General features: G+C 33.6%; 1 protein-coding gene across 2 annotated transcripts in view; it reads left to right on the top strand.

Moving 5' to 3' along the window:
- Positions 1–25388, top strand: part of LOC126777512 (uncharacterized) — a 123566-nt gene that overhangs the window by 94356 nt on the left and 3822 nt on the right. Inside the window, exons 4-5 of one of the 2 annotated variants that reach the window (XM_050500536.1) lie at positions 2229–2289; positions 20710–22610. In XM_050500536.1, coding sequence (XP_050356493.1) covers positions 20727–22604 — 1878 coding nt within the window. In that variant the 5' untranslated portion in view covers positions 2229–2289; positions 20710–20726 and the 3' untranslated portion in view covers positions 22605–22610. Of the gene's footprint in view, positions 1–2228; positions 2290–20462; positions 20525–20709; positions 22611–25388 lie in introns of those variants that run through there. The other variant, XM_050500537.1, reaches the window with a different exon arrangement.

Raw genomic sequence — 25388 nt, 5'->3', positions numbered from 1 at the left:
AAATATTCTAGTTAGAAATCTTTATTTCTCATTAGGAAAAGCAATGCATTTACACGATACAATCAATTTAACATTACAAGTTACAAGTAACTTTATAACATTTTTTTTATATAGAATAGAAAGGCGGACGAGCATATGGGCCACCTGACGGTAAGTGATCACAAACGCCCATAGACATTGGCATTGTAAGAAATGTTGACCATCGCTTACATCACCAATGCGCCACCAACCTTGGGAAGCCTGTAATTACACTGGCTCACTCACCCTTCAAGCCTTGTTCACACCCTTCAAGTATTGCTGTTTTACGATGGAATATCTGATAAGTGGGTGGTACCTGCCCAGACGAGCTTGCACAAAGCTCAGTGCACCAGTAAAATAATACATAAAATATGTGTTTAAAAAATATATTAAAAGCGACAAACGAGTTAACGAAACATAATAAAAAACTATTTATTTACTTTACATTCGAATCGTAACCTCAACAAAACGCAATTTTAGTAATTTATAATATTCTATCAATAGGTACATAAGGCTACGTCCGCACTATTAAATACAATACCTATATTTTTATTTTCATTCCATAAATCCGCGCTCAGCGATATCATATGTAGTATTATGGACCTCATAAATTATAATGTAACTGACTATAATAGCTGTATATTAAATTGTTTATAGTAATGTATTCAGATACTTTTTCAAAATAAAACCAAAGCTCATGTAATGTATCGCCACGGGCGGTATATATGTAAAAAAGTGAGTACAGTAATTTGTTCGTACAACTTATAATCCAGTCTAAAGAGTATTTTAAATAACATGACATTTACGGTACTTGCCAGTACTTTAGTTTTTTTTTTTTTTTAAGTAGGCAAACGAATACATTTACACTTAATATAAAATGCTATGTTGGCTGTCAGAAATAAACTTTTCATTCAAATGGTTGACTCGATTCTACGTGATCTCTTTCACCCATAGATACTTGTACTGTGTGTATAAATCACTCAATACAAGTACACCGTCAATGCCCACTAAAGGGTTTATATGTTCTAACATATGTTATATATTTTATTGCACCACCTGCCCATCTCTTACCGTAACAGCCTGTGAATGTCCCACTGCTGGGCTAAAGGCCTCCTCTCCTCTTTTTGAGGAGAAGGTTTGGAGCTTATTCCACCACGCTGCTCCAATGCGGGTTGGTAGAATTCACATGTGGCAGAATTTCAGTGAAATTAGACACATGCAGGTTTCCTCACGATGTTTTCCTTCACCGTAAAGCACGAGATGAATTATAATAACAAATTAAGCACATGAAAATTCAGTGGTGCTTGCCCGGGTTTGAACCCACGATCATCGGTTAAGATTCACGCGTTCTTACCACAGGGCCATCTCGGCTTTTTTAATCTATTATTTCGTTTATAGGTTAAGCTCTTAGCTACAAGTTTCTAACCCTAAGGCTGGAAGACATAAGTATATATTACAAGTACATTTGCGGCATGTATGTTATATATATGTATGTATAAGTACTTCTGTATTTCTTGTTTGTGAGTGGTGTAGAATGAAAGAATATCTGTCTATATATTTATCTGCCTGTGTCACATTTGTCTTTAATTAACTCACCCTTCAAACTTTAACGCAGCAGAGAATAATTATTTTATTATCATCATTAAACAGGTGGTCGACAAATCAAAATCAAATCTCGATATCCTGACTTTAAGCCCCATGTCGGGCCAGTAAGAGAGTTATTGGGTTTTTCTATCGAAAATTCTCAGTAGCTGCTCGGAGTCGGGAAGTCGGAAGCGTGTATACTCACGTACCTCAGAAAACATGTAAAGCTGATGGTCGTACACCTGAAGTCTTTTCATTCGTGTCGAATTGCCGGAGTCTCGATCATCTGTGTTTGCACACACGTTTGACCAACATAATGTCTTGCTCAGTTGGCTAATCTCTCTTGAAATTGGTCGCTGTGGCCGAAAACGGTCAGTAGGACTGCATATGACGTGACTTTTAACCAAAGATTGCAAGTTCACACTCGGAAAAGTAATGCTGAATTTTCACGTTTTTTTGTGTTTAAAATACATCTCGTGTTCGAAAGTTAAGGAAAACATCATATTGATTCTAGCATGTGTCGAAAATCTGCCCCATGTGTATATATTGGATTGAATCAATAACACATTTTCAGGAAATTGAAATTGTTAATACTTTAATTATAAACTTAATTATTTTTGTTACAGATAATACAACAATTCCATCTTCATTAATATGAAAAACTTCTCCTGGCGGCCTGTTTGTAAGGTAAATTTTTAAATATATTTATCCATCAACCGATATTTAATACGTGAACACTACTGACCTTGCTTTTGGCTACCTCCTTGATCTAGTGGCTTTATGTAAGGCCGCAGACCCGGAGATCCTGGGTTCAATTCCCAGGTCGGGTCAATACAAAGTAATTGGGTTTTTCTATCAGAAAATTCTCAGTAGCAGCCCGGATAGGCCACCGTGGCCGAAATCGTTCTGGAGGACATTACTACTGACCTCAATCAACAGCCAATCGTTGTCCACTGCTGAACATAGGCTTCTCCCAAGGTGCGCCAAAGCTCCCTGTCCTCCGCCTTCCGCATCCAGTTGGTGCCCGCCACCTTCTTAAGGTCGTCGGTCCACCTGGCTGGAGGGCGCCCTACGCTGCGCTTGCCGATTCGCGGTCTCCACTCTAGGACTCGTCTGCTCCAACGGCCATCGGTCCTACGACATACGTGACCAGCCCACTGCCACTTCAGCCTGCTAATTTTGCAAGCTATGTCGGTGACTCCGGTTCTTTTCCGGATAATCTCATTTTTGATCATGATGATTACTACTGACCTATTTCGTAGATATGCATTACTAGTTATAGACTAACAAAACCCATTAAAATCTTTCAAATTTGAATCTGAAAATCTTTTAACATACATAATGGCTGTTTAAAATTTATTTTTTTTGTTTTTGATAACTCCAAATAGCCATATTAATAACTTAAAAAGAGGCAGTTATTTTGAAATCACAGATAGACACTTTAATTTAACTATTTGCTTAAACATCTTGCTTCACTATAAGTTTATAATATAAATTCTTTTGAAAGCCTTTATAACTAAAGACTAAAGTTTATTTTTAATGATACATCTATACTATCATAAGAGCCAAGATGTCCCAGTGGTTAGAACGCGTGAATCTTAACCGATGATCGTGGGTTAAAACCCGGGCCTGTAATTACACTGGATCACTCACCCTTCAAGCCGGAACACAACAATACCTGCAACAGTACCTACCCAGATGAGCTTGCACAAAGTTCTACCACCAGAAAACCACCAGATTTATCGACATATTATTTTTTATTAATATAATAAGGAACAAAGTCTTCACTGTCTATTGGTATCCACGTCGCGAAAACTAGTCGTCACTACATTACCAAAAGGTCAAACAGCTATGAGAACCACAAACACGGGTCAAAAGTATCGGATCGCTTACAACTCATGTTTATTACTAAACCTAGCCTAGGACTAGGGATAAACCTAGGTTAAGTGCCAGAACCTTGTTTAAGCTTCACGGCTATACTTAACGTTAACGATTTGAAAATCATTAGCGTTTGGTCATAGCGACTAGCTGCTCTAATAATCGCGATTACAATACCACTAATCCTTCTGAAAAGAAGATTTTGAGCTTACTACGTCACACTAGTACGGAGTAGTGTATTATTAACATTTGGAAAAATGAGATGATTGGAGATGATATTTTTTACTGTAAAGCATTCAGTGCGCTTCGGCTTACAGCCATAATATTTTAACAATATATATATACTCTATTTTATTGAAAAGTACATCCCATTTATTATTATATAACAGATTTGGCCCATGTTAATCACTATATCAAACACAAACATTTTTTATTTAATTTTAAATAAAGACTGGTTTACGGGAGCACCAGGCGGATATAGGTGCAAAAAGTAGCGTATACGCGAGCGTGCACACTTTTTTCGCGCAGCGGTGGCGCAGATGAATTAATGCGCAGCGTCGTAGAATCGCTCGCTTTCTCGGGCGCACGCGCACCAGCAAGAAGGTGCCCAGTATGTGCCGCAACAAACAAACCACAATCTGTGGCTATTTAATTAAATATATTTTTTAATTGTTCTTGTAGTTCGCTAAACAAATATTATTTATGAAATTTTTAATATTTTAAACAGACAACGAAACTTTTTTTAAATAAACTTGACATTTGTCACAAGTTGAAGAAATGAAAAGAATTAAATTCGAGTTCAACTGATAATCGTCGAGAATAGTGGAAATGCACAGAGCATTTCCACAATTCTCATTGAGACTCAAATACTTATTCTCTGTATCAAAAATTATTACTCATAATAATATCATATGAGTAATAATGCAATTAAGTTAAAATATAAATAAATATTTTATGATACAATACAAGTCTTCGTTTAACTCAATTATTGCTTCACGATTAACTTCTCATCTCCGCTTACAAATACTGCGTGAAAAAGGGATTTAATTAGGCCCGAAGCAGTTCATAAGCGGAGCGGGAGCGGTTACATAATTTGATTTAAAATCTGCAATTCATTTGAAATTTCATTAAAATACTCATAAGCTTGTTGATCCAAATAATTTAAATAGATTTAAATGACCACGTAAATACTAATTTATTTTCTTTCATTTTTTAACTTATATAGTTTTATAGGACTAAGAATATTGCTATCTCACTCTTGTGTATTGTGTTTATGTACTTGGTTACATTCAAGGTAAGAATTCCAATTCGTTTCGTCTAAGACTTCACCAAAGCTTATCATCAGATTATTATCAATCTTATGTCTATAAATCAATTAAAATAACGCAAAAACTATAAACCCTTTAATATAAATTGCTTTTTATCATCTAACTCATATTATCTAGGTTCAGTCTTAAATACTTATGTTCGCATTACAATTTTATTAGTTACAAAAACTAATTTAATTTCAATTAATAACATGTAAATAACAATATGATGAAATACAATAGAAAATAATCTAAAAACATATTTAATAAAACGACTTTAATGCAGTGCAGAAAAGCAAAGCAACAAAACCCATACGGTACGCTCCCGCTTATCGCCTGTACCATATCCGCACCTTTAACGTCTGCTCTTACACTTAGTTCCCGGCTGCCGTTTCTTGTTAATGGCTCGATTCCTTAAACTCAAACTCAATTAACATTAGATTAGCTACTCATTTCAATCAATGTTAAACTTATTATTCTGTGGTACAAGTTATGAACGACTGATTTAAATTACACACTTTTTTTATTATTTAGATTTAAGTAAAAATAGCTTAAGATTTTTAGGCGATTTTTTCCACTTGTTTCTTAAATTTAACTTTATTATTCTTAATACATATTATTTATTTATATAAAATAATTGTTATTTTTATAATTGAAAATTGGTAGACAGATTGGCAAATAGGCAACCTCATAATTAATGGTTACCACGTTTCATATTAACTAATGAATACGGGACTTAGTTCCCAAGGCTTGCGACGCATTGGCGATATCAAGAATGGTTATTACAGCGCCAATGTCTATTGGCGGTGGTGACCACTTCCCATCAGATGGCCCACTAATCAACGCAACATAGTACACTAAATAGACTCGTTATATGTTAAGCATTCGATAATGATCGATGTGATGATAATTTTATGAGTCTAACGGAAGGTGTCATTAAGTTTTGGTTCTCAATCAATTGCCGATGAATTGGGTCTCAGCAGGACATTCACCCGCGGGCGAAAGCCTTACACAGCTAGACAAAAAAAATATAAACTCGAAAAAAAATATATTTAAGACATTACTCGGTAAAGATAGACGATTAATATTCACTGACAGGTCGGCTCTTTTCTTGCCTTAATAAGTGTTATTATGAATTCAAATAAATAAAAATGATTTAGATATTAAGTCAACCTATTTACGTACTAACTTTAATATATTTACATAATTAATTACGCATGAATTCGAACGATACTGGATCCAATTATAATGTTCCATCGAAACACAATAATAAAATAAATCTTTAACCGTCTTAAATAATAAAGCGTCACACGAGAAATACCGTTAGCAGAAATTTTATGTGATTATTATTTTTAAACAATTATATAATATTTGAATTATTTCATCATCTATAATAATTATTTGAATGACGTTTTTAATTTATTCATTGTTCACATTTTTTTTAATTTGCGAAAACAATTTGCATTAGGAACAAGCAGTACTGGTGGTAGGGCTTTGTGCAAGCTCGTCTGGGTAGGTACCACCCACTCATCAGATATTCTACCGCAAAACAGCAGTACTTGTTATTGTTGTGTTCCAGTTTGAAGGGTGCATGAGCCAGTGTAATTACAGGCACAAGGGACATAAAATCTTATTTCCCAAGGTTGGTGGCGCATTGGCTATGTAAGCAATGGTTGACATTTCTTACAATGCCAATATCTAAGGGTGTTTGGTGACCACTTACCATCATATATCTTATAAAAAAAGAAAAAAAAATATATATATATATATATTTGTACATATAGATAGACGGAGCTGGTTATATAATTCAAATCATACAAATATAATTGAATAAAATAATATAAATAAACAAACATTCACCACCAAGTCTTAACATAGGTTATTTTCTTTCCTCTGATTCTACGAAAAAATAAAATATTCATGTAATCATTGGTGTACACCATAGTTGAGCTACGAGTGCAAACTCGTACCCCAGACCGTCAAGTTCACGTCATAACGGTCAAACCTGTCCACGACAGAGTAGCCATTGCATAATTATAGCCGCAATAAAATTCTCAAGATTACCTTATATATTATATGTTATTGCATAATTTTTACACTTAAGTATATAACATTAACGAGTGATAACAATTTTTTTTAATTACTCATGCGATTATTAACACGTACAGAATTAACCAGGATTGTATAAAAGAAATTAAATGCTTATTATTATTGTGGCAAATATTTTAAGCCTGTAAATATCCTCTGGACAAATACCTCTATTCCTGGGGATAAATAGAGTTTATTCCATCAAGCCGTTGCACTTTAGGTTTATAATAATTCATTATGTTTTCTACGGTAATTGAAAACGTAGTGGGAAAACCTGCAAGTGTCTGGCCGTATCTGCGACGGTTTCTGCCACCTGTAATCCGCTGATACTTATTTTAGAAAAGTGGTGAAGAGGGAATACCGTTACCCAGTGGAAAATATACTGGCTGTTACCTTTACGTTGTGTGATATAAGATGTTTTCATTAAAAATTTAATTACACTACTCTTAAATTGTCCTTTAAAGGTAAAAATTTATATCCTTGGTGTATATTTATTGGTGGCCTAAACTCCTGCCCGGTAGATACTTAAACATGCCCGCAAGTGTACAAGTAGTAACGGTCAAACCTGTCCACGTACAATAAAGCAAAGTTTCAAGTCATTTCACATATATAACTTCAGATAGCAGTAACCAGCTCCTGACATACAACACGAGTAATAAACACCACTTCTTCTTACGTCTAGTGGCTAGATAAGGTCGCAGATCCAGAGGCTCTGGCTTTTAATCGCAGGTTGGGCCAATAGATATTGACTGTTTCGGTCAAAGATGCTCAGTAGCAGCCCGAAGTCAGAAAGTGTGTACACTCCCGTGCCTCGGAAAACACGTAAAGCTATTAATCCTGCGCCTGAACTCTTTCCGGTCGTGTTGATGGTTGCCATTAGGAAATATCATTGACACAGCTTAAAAAAACATCATAACTATGTATGTTTTTTTAAAAAACAAAATCTCGTTAAAGTTTATAAAAGGAGTCCCTTACAACTACTTTTAAAAGTTTTACAAGATTATATTAAACGCGGATTGTAGATTCCGAGAACAACAAACATGAAACTCATTAGTAACGTTTCCACTAATTTTCCAATAACAATTAAATACATAAAAGTTGTAATTACATAATAAATATATACAATTTTGTTGTATCAGCAAAATCGCGTGCAAATATTACATAATATGACGTTTTCACGTTAAATAACTGTTATTTATATTACAAGATTTCTAAGGAAAGTTAGTTACGGAATGAGAAGGATGTCAAAACTTTTACTATCACGAATGATGCTCTGATTGAATAAATGAAATATATTAAAGTGTACAAATATATTTAATAATAAAATTCGTGACACAAGAATTGTGTTTGTCACTTGATTGTGTTTGTTTTTGTTTTAATAATAAATATATCTGTCGACTTTAATGTGTGGATGACAATAATCAGTTTTTTTTTTTGCGTTGTGTCTTATTTTAGTAAATTAGCCTGTATTGATAAAGTTAAAGTTAAAGAAATATATGAACAAGAATTACCCATTTAATAATATAAGTTAAGATAAAACGAACTTTTTATTCCAGTATACAATTCGAAACAGTATGTAATGTTTTGGGTTAATCATTGCACTCAGTAACGTTTTGTTTCACGAGATGAACACAACGTGTCTTAAATACGTCAACTACGTACTCGTGCAGATCTTTACAATGCCTCTCAGTTCTGTGGTAAAAAGGTGACGGGGGAACCAAATTACATAGTTCCTGAGTACACACTCCGAAATATATCCTGTAGAATATGATAGACAGGCATAACCTCTTTGTTCCCAAGGTTGGTGGTCTATTGGCGAAATAAGAAATGGTTAATATGTCTTCCATCGCCAATGTCTATGGGCGTTGGTGACCACTTAACATCAGGCTGCCTATTTGCCTGTCCGCCTACGTAACATAAAAAACAAATATATAATATATGGTTATTTTAGAAAGCTTACAATTTTATATTCATTTACACAAATTAATGCATATATTATAGTCAATATATTAATTATAATATTATAATTATAAAAAAACTTATATGATTATTATTTTGATTATATTAATAGTGATATCAATATATTATATATAACCCAACATAAGGGTCACGACAAATATTTTAATACATAAATTGCAATTGCGATGCTGACTAAAAATAAATACATTATTGCTCATTTAAAACTTATAATAAGCGCCTTCTTCTCAAAGGGAGGGCTTAGCCCAGCAGTAACACAAATATTGCTTATATATATTTTTTTAATTTTTGGTAAAAACAAAGTCAATTAAAATTCTTACCAAAATTATCTAACTTCGAAATTTTCGTCGTTTAGACAAATAGCATTAAATGTTCCAATCGCGTTAACCACAGTCAACGGTTACAAGACACATTGACTTACCGTAACATCTCATCTTCAACCAAGACGTTACGAACAGCTATTTTTTTTTCTAACAGGAAGGTCAATGATACCGTTACGTGTTGACGGAGAGGAAACCTGTAAAACTGCATCAATGCTAATTAAAAGGAAGGATCCTTAACGGTATTACGTAAATTAGAATCCATTACTGGACAAGTCTTTATAAATTTAAATTAATGCAAGTCTATTAAGATAATCTTTATCCGATATCATGATTTAAAAAAATATTTATTTAGAGCGGATAGGACGCAATGGAACACATGAATCTTAATCGAAGGTTACGGGCTTAGTCCTGGGTGAAATGGCGTAACGTAAATGATTGGTTTCCCATCCCTTGAGAATGTTCGCTACGACGGAATCGGTCTAGACGACATCATCTTATAAATTCGAAAGTAAGTTTGTTTGTTTGTTATACTTTAACGTTTCAACAACTTAACCGATGATACAGATAAATAGGGTATGTAACATTACTCACGCGAACAAAAACTATTAATATGATGTTTAAATTAAATTAATTGCTTTCTATCAGCTATACCACTAACTATCATATAACTTGCTATCTGCCTCCGTAACAGCCTGTGAATGTCCCACTGCTGGGCTAAATGCCTCCTCTCCTCTTTTTGAGGAGAAGGTTTGGAGCTTATTCCACCACGCTGCTCCAATGCGGGTTGGTAGAATTCACATGTGCCAGAATTTCAGTGAAATTAGACACATGCAGGTTTCCTCACGATGTTTTCCTTCACCGTAAAGCACAAGATGAATTATAATCACAAATTAAGCACATGAAAATTCAGTGGTGCTTGCCCGGGTTTGAACCCACGATCATCGGTTAAGATTCACGCGTTCTTACCACAGGGCCATCTCGGCTTTTTTTTGCTATCTGCCTATTATATATTAAAAAAATAACTTTTACTATTTAAAATATATTTAATGTTAATAAAACAGTTAGTTGACCGTTTCAAGTTCTCTCATTAGGGGCGTGAAATTTGGACCAGCATTGTGTGTGACGCGCGCCATTTTGCGACTGATTGTTCATTGAGAAAAATAGGTCCAACGATTGTTAATACACAATTGTTTAGTTATTTGACTATTGACATTTAACCGGTTTAAAATATATACATATGTACAGACGTCACGCCCAAGCACGTCACTTCTAACACTAGCTAGCGCTTTCTATCGACCTGTTCCTGCTTCCCCTTCACAAGTTTACGCGTGCTGGCTCTCGTTGACACGACCTAACTGTGAAATTTAGCAACTCTTCTTCGCTACACCTCTTGAAAAAAGGGAATTCTTTATCAGCACACGTGTTCCCCTCCTCTTATATACTTTGGTTGCTTAAAACAAGGCGTGACGAGGCATTTTGCGAGCCAGTAAGGCTACTAGGTAGTAGGGCGACTAGTGCAGATCATTCTTAACTCGTGCTTTAACTCTTCTCCAAGGAAATTAAAAAAAAAAACTATTTCACAAAAAAACCAATGCTAAAATAATATTAAACAATAATCTTTCTTCATCTTAATTCGTATTGAAACTAAAGCGCGATTTAACTCACTACTAACGCCATCTATTATCACGTAACATAAACTATCACCATATAATAATATTTTTACTTTTAATAATATAAGTATCTTGACAACGTACAATATATATATAAAATACATGTGCGTCCTTTATTAGTAACTTTTTTTGTGACCACAGTTTCATAATTTACATATTGATTTAGGATATATGCTACTCGTCACGGTAGCATGCGAAAGCGATCCCGTGACGCTCCTCGTTAAGATGGAAAGGGTACCGCTGGTTTTTTAGTGGGTATTCCGATGTTCGGGGCGCACTCGGCGCCTTGGTTATCGGCGAGCCCCACATACTCCCCACTGTTCCCGTGGGGGAAACGCGTAAAGAGTTTCTCCAGCGTAAAAAAAAAGATATATGCTATTGTTTTTTAAATATAAAGTATAAGTTAAAATATATTTCAGTGTTGAAGTAGCAACGCGGAGTAAACTTGAAATCTACTCTTCAAAAGTAGCCTTAGACCAGCTGTGAGATATTTTGCAGACTTGTTTTCTTGTCCAATTCTTTTCTTTTGTATTTACTAAGGCTTTTTTAATGTCTTTATGTTTTTATTACTAGACAGCATCACAATCTATGATTAAATATTACGATTTAATGGGGATTTACATACTGTAACTTTTTATAATGCATGTACAAAATAAAATAAGATCACGTACTGTGAGGTTGTAACTATACTAGGGTTTATTTTCAAACACACCTATTTTCCTCTCCAAATAAGCGGAAACTTTTTACTAGAAATGAGCATCGTAATAGCCTTAAACGAGGACCTGTACCTCTTAAACATTGAATCATTCAAACTTTTCTCCATCAGAAACATTTCACTCAAACGTTACACATATAATCGTTGCACTTAAAATGAACCGTTTGCAAGTTCTTAAGCCGTTCCATAATAAGTATTGAACCATTCTAAATTACTTAAATCAAGTTAAAGGCAAAGGACAAGTAACTTAGCGTTCTTACAACAAAAAACTTAAACGCAAGAGAATTCTTGTCATAATTACCGCGAATCCCATAAATATAGTCCAAATCAGGGCTAGAGACAAGTCAGGCTGTAATAAATCAGCCATCCATGGGAAACCCGTGTAGCGGTCCATCACTAGCTTATGTGGCTAGGAAATAAGCGATAATTTATTTATTTATTTATTTATTTGTAAGTAAGTGAAACAAACAGCATATTTTATATTACATAAAACTTATAAACCTTAAATAACACACATGCCAATACAGTTTCCACAAATAATTAATCTGGAAGTGAACATATATATAAAAGAGATAAAACAGTAAAATTTAATGTATGGTAATTAAAAAAAAAAAAAACTAACAAGTGTAAAAATGTATATAAACCAAACTTATATCAATAATATAAATAATGTGAAATATGAAAAAGGAAAAAAAAAAGTTAATAACAAATCTTAATCTAATTATTTTTAAGTATCGAGTTAAACTTACTGAGACCGCTGCTGAACAAGTCTATGTGGTTATATTTATCGTTATAGTTGCTACACGATCTTACTATAAAACTATTTTTGTAATAATTTGTTTTATGATTTGGAGTTGCGAAAGTGGCTTTGTACCGAGCACTTAAGCGAGGACAGTTAAACAATATTTTATTTAGGAGATAAGGCGAATCTATAAGGCTGTTAATAATTTTAAATAGAAACAATTGGTCTCTATGTTCTCGTCTAGTTTTCAATGACAGTAGAGTAGGCAAATCGTGACCAAATTTATATTTTAATTTTTTAAGAAATTTATTTTGAATTGTTTCGATTGCTTGAATATACTTAGCATAACATGGATTCCATACAGTCGATGCATATTCCAAGTGTGACCGAACGTAAGCATTATAAAGTATAATGTGTGTATTAGGGTTCCTAAAGTCAGTACCTTGCCTTGAGATGAAGCCCAACATTTGGTAAGATTTTAAAGTAATTTTTTCAATATGCTTATCGAACACGAGTTGGCGAGGTGTACACCAAGATCCCGTACCTCAGTTACCCTTCGCAATTTAACACCAAACATTGAATAACTGAAAGAATGTTGCATTTTTTTTTCTTGAAAATGTTATAATACAACATTTAGCCAAATTTAGCCAAATAATTATAAGCTAACTTATAATTTAAGTATTAATAATATATATATCCTGGGATATTTTTCACACACGGCCATCTGATCCCAAATTAAGCTTGTCCAAAGCTTGTGCTATGGAAACCAGACGACTGATATACTACATATACTACTTTTTTTTTTGTTGTAAATACATATTTATATAGATAATTACATCCAGACTCAGGACAAACAGACATGTTCATGCACACAAATGTCTGTCCTGGGTGGGAATCGAACCCACAACCTTCGGCGTGAAAGGCAAGTGTTCTGCCAACCACGCCAACCGATATATTGTCGATTGTTATTATTTTTAACAGGCATGGGCTATAGAATAATGTATCGCCTTATTGTAGGTAATAATAAAAATACTTTTAGCGAAATTAAATAGTGTACTATATATACCTATTGATTTGTATAAAGGATGTACAATTTAAATTATAAAATTCGCTTAACATTTGATGTTTAATTCAAGCTAGACGACACATAACGTTTCTATAAAAACACGTTTTTATTAATTGTGATTATGAATGACACAGACAAGAAACCATAAGAAATATATATATATATATATATATATATATATATATATATATATATATATATATATATATATATATATATATCATAGGTAGGTGGACGGGCAATTGTACCACCATTTGGTCAATATGGTCACCACCGCCCATAGCTATTGCATTAAGAAATACTAATCATCCCTTACATCGCCAAAGCGACACCAATCTTGGGAACTATATATATTCCTTATGCCTGTAATTAAACTGTGTTACTCACCATTCCAAACGAAACACAATAATACTAAGTATTGCTATTTGGCGGTAAAATATCTGATGAGTGAGTGGTACCTACCCAAACGGGCTACAAAGCCCTACCACCAAGCGTAAGCGTTTCCAATAGTAAACTCTAACGGACGTCATAACAATAACTTAGCTATCGTGTGTTGTGTCCCTCAAAGTGCTAATTATAAACGGATATAGTTTTTACAACTATCCCCTGGACAACATTTAATTCCCAGCGAAGTGATTACCTTGTATACAATAATATAAAACATCAAAGTAATGCCACAAGTATTAATAATAAATCGAATGTTTAATGGCCGCATGAAACGTTCCTTATTTGTCTACAAGCAATCCAGTACAGTTAGCCGCAAAATTATCTCAAAGCACAATAGGTTTAATCGTGCGATGAAGTCGTGATGTACAATCGGCCGCGAAATTTTAGATAAATATTATTTTTTATCTAATATCAATGACTTTGTGATTTCTTTGTATCGATTTGAAATCTGAGACGTTTTTGATAGAATTGCTAAATGTGATAGTTCTTTATCCGATTGTTTTGATTTTGAAATCGAATCGATTTAATCGGCAAATGTCAATACTTTGATAGATTCGTAATAACTTGAAAGATTAGTGAGCCAGTGTAATTTAGTGGAAATGAAATTTCATAGATTCCGGTGCACTCGATTTCGTGATTATAATTCATCTCGTGCTTTTCGGTGAAGGAAAACATCGTGAGAAAAACTGCATGTGTCTAATTTCACTGAAATTCAAATATATATTCCACCAACCCGTTCCAAAACTTCTTCTCAAAAAAGGAGAGGAGGCCTTAGCCCAGCAGTGGGACATTCACATGTTAATGTATTTAATTAAAATGTAAATTATAAAATACAAAATTATTTATATAATCTGTATTATTTGTTTGTTGTTTACAATAAAGTATATTAATACAATAAATAATAAATACGAGCAATAGAATAATTAATCAGCTTCATGCCGGTCATTCTCGAAAGAATCTACATTCGAAACCGGCGCTATGAGCTTACTTGAATAGAGAATATTTCGATTTTTGTGTGAAGGTTCAATAGTAAAGGATATACAGTGTGGTAGCTTAATAAACTAATTATTTACGACTAGCGACCTACTCCGATTGCGTCCTGGTTGAACAGTTTATCTACCGCACTAGTTATTTTATAAGAAAAATGTTAATACTCTGGCTTACATTATTGCAATTTTCGTAGGGACCTCTAATTTTTTTGAAAATAAAATAATGCTTTTGTTAGTCGCTGATAATGTAGCTTTGTGTAGGTAAAAGAATTTTTAAAATCGGTTATGTAGTTTTTGAGTTCATCCAAACAAACATACAGAAAATCTTATCTCTTTATAATATTTATGTAATATTTATGTAATTTATCTATACGAAGATAGATAAATTACATAAATAAATACACAATATTAAGTATTATAGCTTAGGTTAACAAGAGCGTTACTATATAAGTTAAAAGCAATAATGGAGCCGAGACACCTAGTGCTTAGAGCGCGTGAATCTTAACTAATGATCGTGGGTTCAAGCCCGGGAGAGCACCACTGAATTTTCATGCTTAATTTGTGTTTAATTTCATCTCGTGCTTGACGGTGGATGAAAACATCATGAGGAAATCTGCACGTGTCTAATTTCATTGAAATTCTGCTACATGTGTATTCTACCAACCCGCATTGGAGCAGCGAGGTGGAATAAGCTCCAAAACCTTCTCCTCAAAAGGGAGAGGAGGCATTCACAGGCTGTTACTAAGTTGATCAAAGTGTTTATATTTTTTGTCGTTCTTGGGAACTTTTTTATACACACTTCAATCGAGCTTCTTCTACATACAGCTACTAAATTTACTTTACACAGCAGTGGATGTTAATTATTAATGTTGTTTTATTTGAGTAGCGCATAATATTAACAGGCTATTACTAATAATGGACAACGAGAAACGCTTATTTTATTCCACCGCGCTGCTTAACTGCGTTTCGATGGATATATATATATATATATATATATAATATATATATATATATATATATATATATATATAATATATATATATATAATATATATATATATTATATATATAATATTTAACAGATATAATAATTAATCATTATTGTTACATAATTATAAAAATTATATAAAGAGCAACTGACTATTAATATTATTATGATGACCAAACCGTGTACGCGTGTTTAGGAATTAATTTAGCGTAAAATTTTGTAAGTCCATAATTTTAAAGTATGTTGTAATAGTATTTTGTTTGTGTACCTATATAAATAAATATATAATTTTCACCATATCATCCGAGCTTTGGATGAATTATCATCGTTAATTACGACAAATGCGAAACTAGACAGTTGTGCTTTGACTCCAACACACATACATACAATTATATATTTTCATATGAGATAGTATTAAATTTGTATATTATTTATTATAAATCAAAATAGCTCAGTGGTTAGAACACGTGAATTTCAACCGTAGATTACTCATTCAAAACCTAGCAAACACTTTACATATACTTAATTATTGTATATTTATTTATTTAATCTTAGGAAGACAAACAATTATGTAAACATATACAAAAATATTTATCACATTAAAAAAATCATATACCAAGCTTCTTCACAAAGAATGAAATCAAAAATACATAGCAGAATAAAAACTAAAATTAAAGATTATTTAAAATTTTACGGAGTATTACCAAATTAATAAATAATTTTGTAAAAAAATAATAAATACACAATTCAAATCATCTATTCAAAGTGACAATTTATTTTACATTTTATTTCCTTCAATGGCATTAAAAATAAATTAAGATCATTTATTTTTAATTATGATTTATGCATGATCTGTAAAGGAAGCTGTTGCGTACGTATTTAGATTTAGGAAGCTTTGTGCAAGCTCGTCTGGGTAGGTACCACCCACTCATCAGATATTCTATTGCAAAACAGCAGTACTTGGTATTGTTGTGTTCCGGTTTGAAGGGTGAGTAAGCCAGTGTAATTACAGGCACAAGGAACATAACGTCTTGGTTCCCAAGGTTGGTGGCGCATTGGTGATGAAAGCGATGGTTAACATTTCTTACAATGCCAATGTCTATGGGCGTTGGCGACCACTTACCATCAGGTGGCCCAAGTTCTCGTCCGCCTTCTGTTCTATAAAAAAAAAACATCGAACAAAATTTTTATATTTTTTTAATATCGTGGTGCGCACTTATTATGCCTCACATTATATATGCGGATTCCAACCCAAGATCTTCCATTAGACATATTCAATGCGCCATCGCGGTTCTCAAAATGAGCATACATGATACCTAATTAATTTTTTTTCTATTATATAAAAAGAAAACTGCATACTCGAATCGTGTCCAGGTGCAAAAACCGTAGCCAATTGTATTGACCGTTACGTCATCGTTTAAATTTTCGCGTGTTATGAACTTATGAAGGTCAATGTACAATGGTTTATGTAACAACATTATATGGTTACGTTACGCGTCGATGATGTTGGCATACTGAGTTCTAACTTTTTATATTTTTTATTTTTATTAAACTGTTTTTTAATCTTGTATGATTACATTAATTATGACACTTTAAAAAAATAAAAAAAGCCGAGATAGCCCAGCGGTCAGAGCGCGTGATTCTTAACCGATGATCGTGGATTCAAACCCGGCCAAGCACCACTGAATTTTCATGTGCTTAATTTGTGATTATAATTCATCTCGTGCTTGACGGTGAAGGAAATCGTGAGTAAACCTGCATGTGTCTAATTTCCACACATGTGTATTCCACCAACCCGCATTGGAGCAGCGTGATGGAATAAGCTCCAAAACCTTCTCCTCAAAAAAGGAGAGGAGGCCTTAGCCCAGCAGTGGGACATTCACAGGCTGTTACTTACTGATGATACTTTAAACATAAACATTTGATTTTTATCTTAAATTTAATTAGAATTTGTTTTCTTGATTCATACTATCTTCTAGTGGTGTGTTCTTCGTGCGTTTTATCTGTCTTTTGGTTTTGTTTGCTTTGCTATCGATTCTGCATATATCTACAATCTTATATAATACTTAACAAGATAAAATCAGCTTAATTTCTTTCAAGAAAAATTATTTCTTATAGGAAATAATCATTATCTAAACTAATCTATACTTTTATTATTATTAATGGTAAAGTAACTGTATGTCTGTAATGCTTTCAATGCTAAACCTCTGAACCGATTTTGATGAAATTTGGTATGAAACAAGCTTAAACACGAAGGAAAGACATAGGCTTTTTTACCTAATATCCGCCTCTACGTATCTACTATGTATCTATATGTATAGTTAAAAAGTCGTAACTACGTAATATTTACTTTAGAAGTGACGCCATATACACGGAGCTTGCAAGTTTAGATATTTTTTACGAGGCGTTCAGAAGTTATCATTGGCATTCACCTACGGATCAGGAGGCTACATGAAACGGATAGTACGATAAACATATGAAGATGGCAAATACTATTTACTTCAAAAAAAGATACAAGTGTCATTTGACACTTCTACCGTAGATAACGAGTTCAAATCCAGGCATCACTGAATTTACTCATGTGCTTAATTATAATCTCGTGTTCGGCGAAAGAAAATGTATGGAAATCTGAACATAGAACCAACGCGCATTGAACCAGCGTGGTGGAATAAGCTTCAAAACCTCAAGAGGTGAAAGCCTTTGTCCAGCTGTGGGACAATTACAAGTTCAATCTACACGTCTATTAAAACACTTCTGTTTATTAAGCGAGCTCAGTTTTAAAAGAAATATTTAAAGACTACTTATTTTATTATAATAATTCGTTTGGAATATTTGGTATAAAAATATTTTTTTATATATAATAATTTTATTCAACATTCCCTGTGTGCCTCCGTCCGAAGTGCAACACTCCACATTTCTAACACTGATTCACTTTAACTGTACTTACATCAGTGGTATAAAAAAAAACTCTGTTTGCGGTCAGACACCAAATTGAGATGACATGCCGTTTCCATTGTTCTCCGTTAACTTTGACGTATATATTACAAAGTATTTATATACATAATATCAAGATATATTATGTATTATAATTTAAGCTGTGCGTTGAAAGTTTTATATAAATATCCGTAATGTGCATTTATGTATATTTACTGGTGGTAGAGCTTTGTCCAAGCTCCTCTGGGTAGGTACCACCCACTCATCAGATATTCTACCACAAAACAGCAGTACTTAATATTGTTGTGTTCCGGTTTGAAGGGTGAGTGAGCCAGTGTAATTACAGGCACAAGGGACATAAAATCTTAGTTCCCAAGGTTGGTGGCGCATTGGATATGTAAGCGATGGTTGACATTTCTTACAATGCCAATGTCTAAGAGCGTTGGTGACCACTTACCATCAGTACTATACTCATCATTACTATTCTATAAAAAAATTCAAAGTTTCATAATTTTTAACTTAACATGAATACACACACACACTAAAATTTCATTATTATGATAATAATTAAATGTTAGTGTGTGTGTCTCGTAGAAAACACACAAATTGTCTTAGCATTCATTGACCAGTATCGACGGCGCTATAATATTATAATTTAGTTACATTACATCATATTTCCTTATCTCCATTGTCTAATTACGTCTTATTTGACGTAAAAATAAATATTATTATTTTTATAACTATATTTGAAAGTCTAACTTTTCGATTAAATTTGCAAGGGGCTATGATTTTAAAATAAGTATCTTTTATTTGTTATTATGTTACCGTTTATTTTACTCATTTTCTTTTTTTTAATTTAGTGGTACATTTTATTACTACAATAAAAAGCGCTGCCATTTTTTTATCTAAACTATATATTACTAAATAATACATATATAATATAAACAAAATAAATTTGTAGTTATATATCTAATGTCAATCTAAAAACTTTATCTATGATGATTTGTATTTATTTGTAAAAAACAAATCACTCTTACAATAATATGATTAGAAAAAATAATACAGTTTGCGATCAATTAATGAGAAAATGTGAATCAGTACCGATCATGCACGCACTGAAATTTTATAGCAAAATAAATTTTAATTGGGACGGGTGAAACTGAAATTTTATAGCAAAATAAATTTTAATTGGCGTAGTTGGTAGATACTTCACTTTCAGCCTTTCCAGCTGAAGGGGTCGATTCCCATCCAGGATAAACGTTTGTGTACATGAACATGTCTGTTTGTCCTGAGTTTGGATGTAATTATGTAGATAAGTATGTATTTACAAAAGAAAAATAGTATAAGTAGTATATCAGTTGTCTGGATTCCATAGTACAAGCTCTGCTTAGTTTGGGATCAGGTGGCCATGTGTGAATAAATCCCAGGATATGATTATTATTATTATTAATTGGGAATATATGAAAGTATATAAAAATTTTAAAATTTTTGTACCGTGTAAAAACATGTATGGTGTATGACTTTAAATTATAGTTCTTTTATCAAAAAGTTGACGGAGCATGACAATGGAAACTTTGTTATGGCTATTTCACTCGCCACAATGGTTTACTGCTATAATGTTCTCTATCAACTGTTATGAAATTGTTTCATCCGATTTTGTGATTATTATTTAGATAAGCGGTAACTGTATTCATCAAAAAGCGTATTTGCTTAACGTTTTTACACTAACTTAATATATATAATAACTACTTTTTGCCGGTGGCTTCGCCCGCGTATTAAGGGAAGGAGTTTGGTGTTAGGTATAAAAATATCTCATTTCTTGGGGCTTAAGCTTGCTATATGTCAAAATCGGTTTAGACGTGAAAGCATAACAGACAGAGTACTGTCGTATTTATAATATTACTAAATAGTTATTGTGATGTTTTTTTCATTGATGTAAGTTGGATTAGCATTTTTATTAATAATATTATTTTCTCTATTCCAGATGTGACAAAACTCACCATGGCAGTCACAGACGGCCAAGTCGTGGTCGCGGCATCCCGCTGGTCAGACGAAGGCCACTACCTCCGAGAGTTCGTTGTGAAGAACCGACTCCCAAACGTTGCTAAAATCATTAAAGGCCAGTATGGCGGTCTTGGAGTACCAACGCTACCGAGCCCTGGCTTACAAAGTACAGCCTTACTCGTATCGGCAGGAAAAAGAAAGAAGATTATCGCTCAAGCCATAAAATTAAAGGAGGGAAGACGAATGGTCAGCGTTGGACCCAGAATCGCCATTCCCGAAACTTATAAAGGTTATTTCGAATTATTAAGTGAAGAAGGCAGGGCTGTGCGATGTATAGAACATGTATCAGAGCTAGCAAGACGAAAATTGGATGACGGGTGCTTAGTTAGAGAGCCCGTTAGGGTAATATGCGCCAAAATTGATTTAGATGGCAACATCACCGCTGATGGTGCAAGAAATTTACCCGCCGGTGAAGTCATAATGCCCAGAGGCGACGTGTTTTTAGGTAAAAATAAATATTTAAAGTGTACTGATTCTAAGGGAGACACTATTTTGCTAAGCTTAGATCAAAGGGGCAAGTTCTCAGCTGTTGCTAAAGAAGAAAACATAAGTGGAGTTCACACTGCGAAAACATTACTAACGAAACGATTGCCTATTACCGTTAGACTCGTACATGGAACTCCACCGAGAGGCTTAAAAAGTGCGAGCCATTTTGTTCCAGAACTCAGGCTGCTATCTTTGTTCGAAGAAGACCATGTTTTTGCTTTACCATTACAAAAGGAAGGCAATGCGTTGGTTGCATTACCACTTGCAGCTCCACTTAAAATGCTGAGATGTAAAAACGAAGAACATATCAAAAACTTTATGGAATTCTCAAGACTTGTTGAAAAATGTAACAGATTGCTCGTAGATGTAGTTGATCGAATACATGTACTGGACGGTAAACTTGGAGATCCCAAAAGATTACTGAACGTGACATCCCATGCTCCGCCTATAATAAAAACTGGATATTTTCTAAGGAGGAGTGCTTCATCAGACTCTGCGAATCAACACAAATACATGAATCGCCACAGTCACATTTATAGTAGCCACAGGGATGATCATAGTATCCCAGACGAGTATGATGAAATAGATCAAATTTATGATTACGTAAGAGGATTTGCCCCTCTACCTAAAAACATTAAAGCGTCTTATTGCAATGAACTTACAAGACACGAATCTGCACCTTCATCACCCGCAGCTACCCCGATACATATGCCCTTAATAACAGAAATCAAACCAGAGCCTCCTCCAATAGAGACGATACCAACTAAGAAACCTTTGAACCAAAAAGCCGAAAAGAGAACGCGCAAATCGATCAACATAACAAAAGAAACGCCAATAACAATATACAAAGAGAAATGTTCTATTGCACCAGCGCCTAATTTGCCGAAGTTGTATATTAAAAACAGTGTTAACAATAATAAAGGTAGGGCGTTACTGAGTCAAAAAAGTCATTCGCCAACTAAAGAGGCGCCTAGTCCTGGAACTAGTCCTATCCGCCCTCTAGCTAAGGGAGATTCACCTATCTTTAATATACGTTACAAAAGCCTATCCAATATCCATCAGGCCATGGAATTAGATGGTACGTTAGATTCGAGTCATTCAGGCGGTAGAACGTCAGGGGATTCTGGCAATGGTCCAAAGTTACCAGAGAAAAGATCTAGAAAATTAAGCAGACCTAAATCGTTGACGAATTTAGTTTGGGAGTTAAAAGGGTGCCCTGTTGAATCAAATGAAAAATCCAAATCTAGAGTTAAAAACGAAGGCTACAAGAAGATTGGAAATAAATTGTCATTGGGAACCCAAAAGCGAGTGCCTACGCTGTATCTTTAGTTCTTGGTAAGTTTCATAGGAATTTTATTTTTTCTCTAAACACACGTTAATATACTTATTATAATATGTTGTTTAATCGTTGTTAACTTATTTCAATTTATTATTTACTTGACATTTGTTAAAAGGAATCATTGATAAATACCAAATTGTCACGCCTAACCTAGGTGTGTATTGATTAACTTCGCAATGTCGAACCTTTCGTACCTAACCTGATAAAAAACAATCTTCAAGATGCTTAATAGCAGACGAAGTGTAATGATAATAAGTCAACTGATACAGTTTTATCTTCAAACTTATAATTCAAATTAACTATATACATATATGTAATATATATGAAAATATTAGTGTTAATTTTTTTGCCATTTTTCTAATATATACTAACAAAAATGCCGCCTGTAATACGATTGCTCCTTACAATGTGTACAAAATTTCATATATAAGATGTGCGTACAGCACTGCGTTGTAACAAACAATACTTGTCGCGCGTGTCATAAACAAAAAAATACATCGCAAGATAAGTTAATTCAAAATAAAATATGCTTTGTAGGTAATTTAAGCAACTATTAAAACTTGTTCTAAGTTGCGTCTTCAAATATTTTGCAATTTTGCGAATCGTGATAGGCCGTATGTAAAATCGATTGTGGAAATGCTAAGCAATCCATAAAACAACTAGGAAAGCAATCATGATGTAACATTTAAAATTGGCAATTTAGTGAAGAAATTGCATTAATAATAATAATTGAAACGAATAATAACTTTATACGGAACTCAATTTTATCACTAATTGTATCAATTATATCAAAAGAGTAATTTCTATTTAGTGAAAAATTTTATTAATTTAAAAGCTACACAAATTATTAGCAATTTTATAATTTAATTAAATTTGCATGCATAATGTAAGAAAACATGCACTTTGTCCATTATGGCTACGACGAAAAAAACGGTAATCAAAGGATAGGTAATTGGTTCAATTTATAATGGCATAGTTTATTTGAATAAAATAGCTGTTACGGTAACAATGCAATTACTTATCGTGCTATTATTTTTGAAGAAGTGGTTTGCTTATAAGTAAATACGAGGTCCTGTAATCGAATTCCGAGTTGGGCTAATAAAAGTTATACAAATTTGGCAGAAAAAAGCCGAGATGGCCTAGTGGTAAGAACGCGTGAATCTTAACCGATGATCGTGGGTTCAAACCCGGGCAAGCACCACTGCATTTTCATGTGCTTAATTTGTAATTATAATTCATCTCGTGCTTTACGGTGAAGGAAAACATCGTGAGGAAACCTGCATGTGTCTAATTTCACTGAAATTCTGCCACATGTGTATTCCACCAACCCGCACTGGAGCAGCGTGGTGGAATATGCTCCAAACCTTCTCCTCAAAAAGGGAGAGGAGGCCTTAGCCGAGGAGTGGGACATTCACAGAATGTTACGAAAAAAAAAAAAATTGGCAGAGTTTAATTTCAATTCCGTAGCTGAAATCTCTCCGGTCGTGTCAGATTGCAGTGTCATCGGATTATGAGAGTCATAGAATATGGTGCACCTGTGTTTACACACACACACACATGATCATAATATATCCTAAGCAGTTATCTCCGTTAAAAATTGACTTTAATTTATGTAATAAGTAGTTATAATTATTTTTAAACATAATTCTTAACTATTCAACGATAAGGTTTCTTTATATTTTTATTATTATATCTAGTTTAAAAAAAAAAAGTGAGTTTTGTTATAATCAATTCCGTACTTTGTTATACCTATCTTTAAGCAAAGTTCTTAAAACATATAAGCCTGCTTGATAGAAGTTCGGCCACGAGACTTTAGCTTTAACCTTTGAAGATATTATAATGTAAGACTTTGTATCGCTATCATACTCTACATTTGTTCGCTTTCATCGTCCGACAACGACATCACGACATAACCATAGATCAAACTCAGTACCAACAACGTCAGATTATGCTACTTAGTTTTATTTACACCAGATTATAACTCGCGACCTCATATCTAGCCGTATAAGCCAACAAAACAATTTGATAAATAAAACACAGTCTGTTAATTAAAGCAAAATACACAAAAACATTTCGCGTTGTGATTTTTGTTACCGTCCATCCACTAATTAGAAGGAGCGGCGGCTCGCCTCTTACACACCCACAGCTAATGTTCAATGTCACTTGCCCTGCAGACATTAATATAGTAATAATAAATAGCCCGCAATACATTAGGCTATAAACTTTTAAGACTATGTTTCGTTTGTTGTTTGACTATTGTCTTATAAGAATTTTGCTTTCTGATTTTTTTTAATTCCAGTATGCAAGGAAAACGTACCAGATAGTTCATTTGACGTATCAAATAGATAAATAGATCATAACTATAATATAAACTTGTATGTGTTGGAAACGTAAATAAACTCAAAATGAGCATTGTGTAAACTATATGAAAAGGTTATGGCAGAACTTTACAGCCAGTCTTCTTCGGCATCGCCAAGAAAGGTTGGCGAAAGGCAGGCAGCCGTATTGTGTTGGATACGCGATTTACGGTTGGAAGCAATTGCCTCACATAATCACGGTTCAATTAATTGTTGTTCTTAGCAAATAAATCCTTAGAGAAATCTTGCAACACCCATGCTGGTTGATTTGCTTCGTTTAAACTCCAAATGAACAGAGGCTTTTGCCTAGCAGCGACATATTTACGGGATATATACTTAGTTTATTTATTTTAGAAAATTAATGTTCCATACTATACAAGACACGCGATTTATACAGATATATTATATGTATAGATA

The sequence above is a fragment of the Nymphalis io genome, chromosome 23 (genome assembly GCF_905147045.1).
Source record: "Nymphalis io chromosome 23, ilAglIoxx1.1, whole genome shotgun sequence".
NCBI lineage: Eukaryota > Metazoa > Arthropoda > Insecta > Lepidoptera > Nymphalidae > Nymphalis > Nymphalis io.
Note: the sequence above shows the minus strand (reverse complement) of the source record. Positions and strands in the feature narration are given on the sequence as shown.